Below are 2,403 nucleotides of genomic sequence, written 5' to 3' on the forward strand. Positions count from 1 at the left end.
AAAAAAATACAAAAAACTAGCTGGGTGAGGTGGCGGGCTCCTGTAGTCCCAGCTACTCGGGAGGCTGAGGCAGGAGAATGGCGTAAACCTGGGAGATGGAGCTTGTAGTGAGCTGAGATCCGGCCACCGCACTCCAACCTGGGTGACACAGCAAGATTCCGTCTCAAAAAAAAAAAGAAAGAAATTTGCACTTGTTTACTGAAGACAGGAAGTAAAAGCTACTTTCATAAGCCCAAGAATTATGGAAAGATTTTTATTAAACCGTAGCTATTTTCCCAGTCACCTCACTAATACAGAGAGCTTCTAAATCATCGCTAGGGGTCATTTTAATACCTTTTAAGCATGTTTTGAAAATAGATTACAGGGCCAGGCACGGTGGCTCATGCCTGTAATCCCAGCACTGTGGGAGGCCAAGGTGGGCAGATCATGAGGTCAGGAGATCGAGACCATCCTGGCTAACACAGTGAAACCCCATCTCTTCTAAAAATACAAAAAATTAGCTGGGCGTGGTGGTGGCCGCCTGTAGTCCCAGCTACTCAGGAGGCTTAGGCAAGAGAATGGTGTGAACCCAGGAGGAGGACCTTGCAGTGAGCCGAGATCATGCCACTGCACTCCAGCCTGGGCAACAGAGCAAGACTCCCTCTCAAAAAAAAGAAAAAGAAAGTAGATTACATGACTATCTAATTAGTGAATGTAAAAATAAATAATGAAGATTGGACATGGTGACTCAAGCTTGTAATCCCAACTGAGGCGGGTGGATCACCTGAGGTCAGGAGTTCAAGACCAGCCTGGCCAACATGGCGAAACCCTGTCTCTACTAAAAATAGAAAAATTAGCCAGGCATGGTGGTACACACCTGTAGTCCCAGCTACTTGGGAGGCTGAGGCAGGAGAATTGCTTGAACCCAGGAGGTGGAGGTCACAGTAGGCCGAGATCGCACCACTGCAGTCCAGCCTGCATGACAGCGAGACTCCATTCTCATAAATAAATACTTTTGCTTTAAAAGCATATTATTGACCTACCTGTAAGGAATAATTGGTTGAGGGAAGAATTGTGGGAAAAGATTTAGAAAAGATATAGGGTTGTAAGGGGCTAGAAAAAGACGTGCAGCTGGTAGAGAGGGAATGGAAAGCAGATCCTGTGAAAGAATAGCACAGGAAGAGGCAAAATCCATAATCCTTACTTTATTTTTGATCAACACCCTACTGCCAACCCTCAGATTACTGCCAAACCCTGCAAGGTAAGCAGATTTATATCATCTTTACTCTTATCTTCTGATGGATTTACTGAAGATGATTCCATATCTATTAAATTAGAAAGCCAGAGCTACTGCCTTAAATTGCTTGGAGTGCAAATATGTACAGAGGCAAAACTGTGACCCAAATTCCTGATACTGCTTTTGCTTCTCTTCTTCTCAGGTGCTCTTTACTAGGTAAGATTGGGAGATATTGGACTATTACTAAAATTTAGTGCTCACATCATTCTACCTCTCAACCTCTACTTTATCCTTAATGTTTTGCTCCTTTAATTTAGGCAGAGGTTCAAGAAACCAGGAAGATGAGTGATTGTAGTTTTCACATTTTATCGTAGTGACTTATTTCATGCCTCTTTCTCCCAGTAGACTATATATTCCATGAGGGCAAAGGCCATGTTATTCATATCTAGCTAGTGCCCAGCATAAGTATCTCAACTCACTATCTGTTGAGTAAAGTGAGAAAGCAGGAACTAGGAAATAAAAGGGAAGTGTGAGTGGGAGAGTCAAGTCAGATTCTCATCAGGTACTAATGTACTTCTGGTCTGTGCTCTGTTCCAGTTACTACCTTTCAACCTTTTGCGGGAAGAAATGCAGATAGAGTTGATATGAACATATTGCCACCTGTGCAAACAATAACAGCCAAAATGCTGGGGGAGCATATTATTTTGGAATACATTTCTGTTTTAAATTTATTATTTTTTTTTTAGATATGCAACCATTGTCTCCAATTTCTGTCCATGAACGCTACAGTTCTCCTACCGCAGGGAGTGCTAAGAGAAGACTCTTTGGAGAGGACCCCCCAAAGGAAATGCTTATGGGCAAGATCATAACAGAAGGAACAAAATTGAAAATCGCTCCTTCTTCAAGCATTACTGCTGAAAATATATCAATTTTACCTGGTCAAACTCTTCTAACAATGGCCACAGCCCCAGTAACAGGAACAACAGGACATAAAGTTATGATTCCATCACATGGTAACGTTATAGTGCATTTGTTTTATATTTTTTCTGAGATAAAAATTTAAGAGGCCGGGCGCGGTGGCTCAAGCCTGTAATCCCAGCACTTTGGGAGGCCGAGACGGGCGGATCATGAGGTCAGGAGATCAAGACCATCCTGGAATCAGAATCTGCTGGAACCATGCTTCCAGT

At 42.8% G+C, this 2,403-nt stretch overlaps 1 protein-coding gene across 1 annotated transcript in view; it reads left to right on the top strand.

Moving 5' to 3' along the window:
• The window catches only part of RBL1 (retinoblastoma-like 1), a 111,118-nt gene that overhangs the window by 71,259 nt on the left and 37,456 nt on the right, over positions 1-2,403 (top strand). Inside the window, exons 14-15 of the mRNA XM_011929212.1 lie at positions 1,419-1,432; positions 1,895-2,229. Of these exons, the coding sequence (XP_011784602.1) occupies positions 1,419-1,432; positions 1,895-2,229 (349 nt within the window). The remainder of the gene's footprint in view (positions 1-1,418; positions 1,433-1,894; positions 2,230-2,403) is intronic.

This window comes from Colobus angolensis, unplaced genomic scaffold (assembly GCF_000951035.1).
Source record: "Colobus angolensis palliatus isolate OR3802 unplaced genomic scaffold, Cang.pa_1.0 Scaffold8, whole genome shotgun sequence".
Lineage (NCBI taxonomy): Eukaryota > Metazoa > Chordata > Mammalia > Primates > Cercopithecidae > Colobus > Colobus angolensis.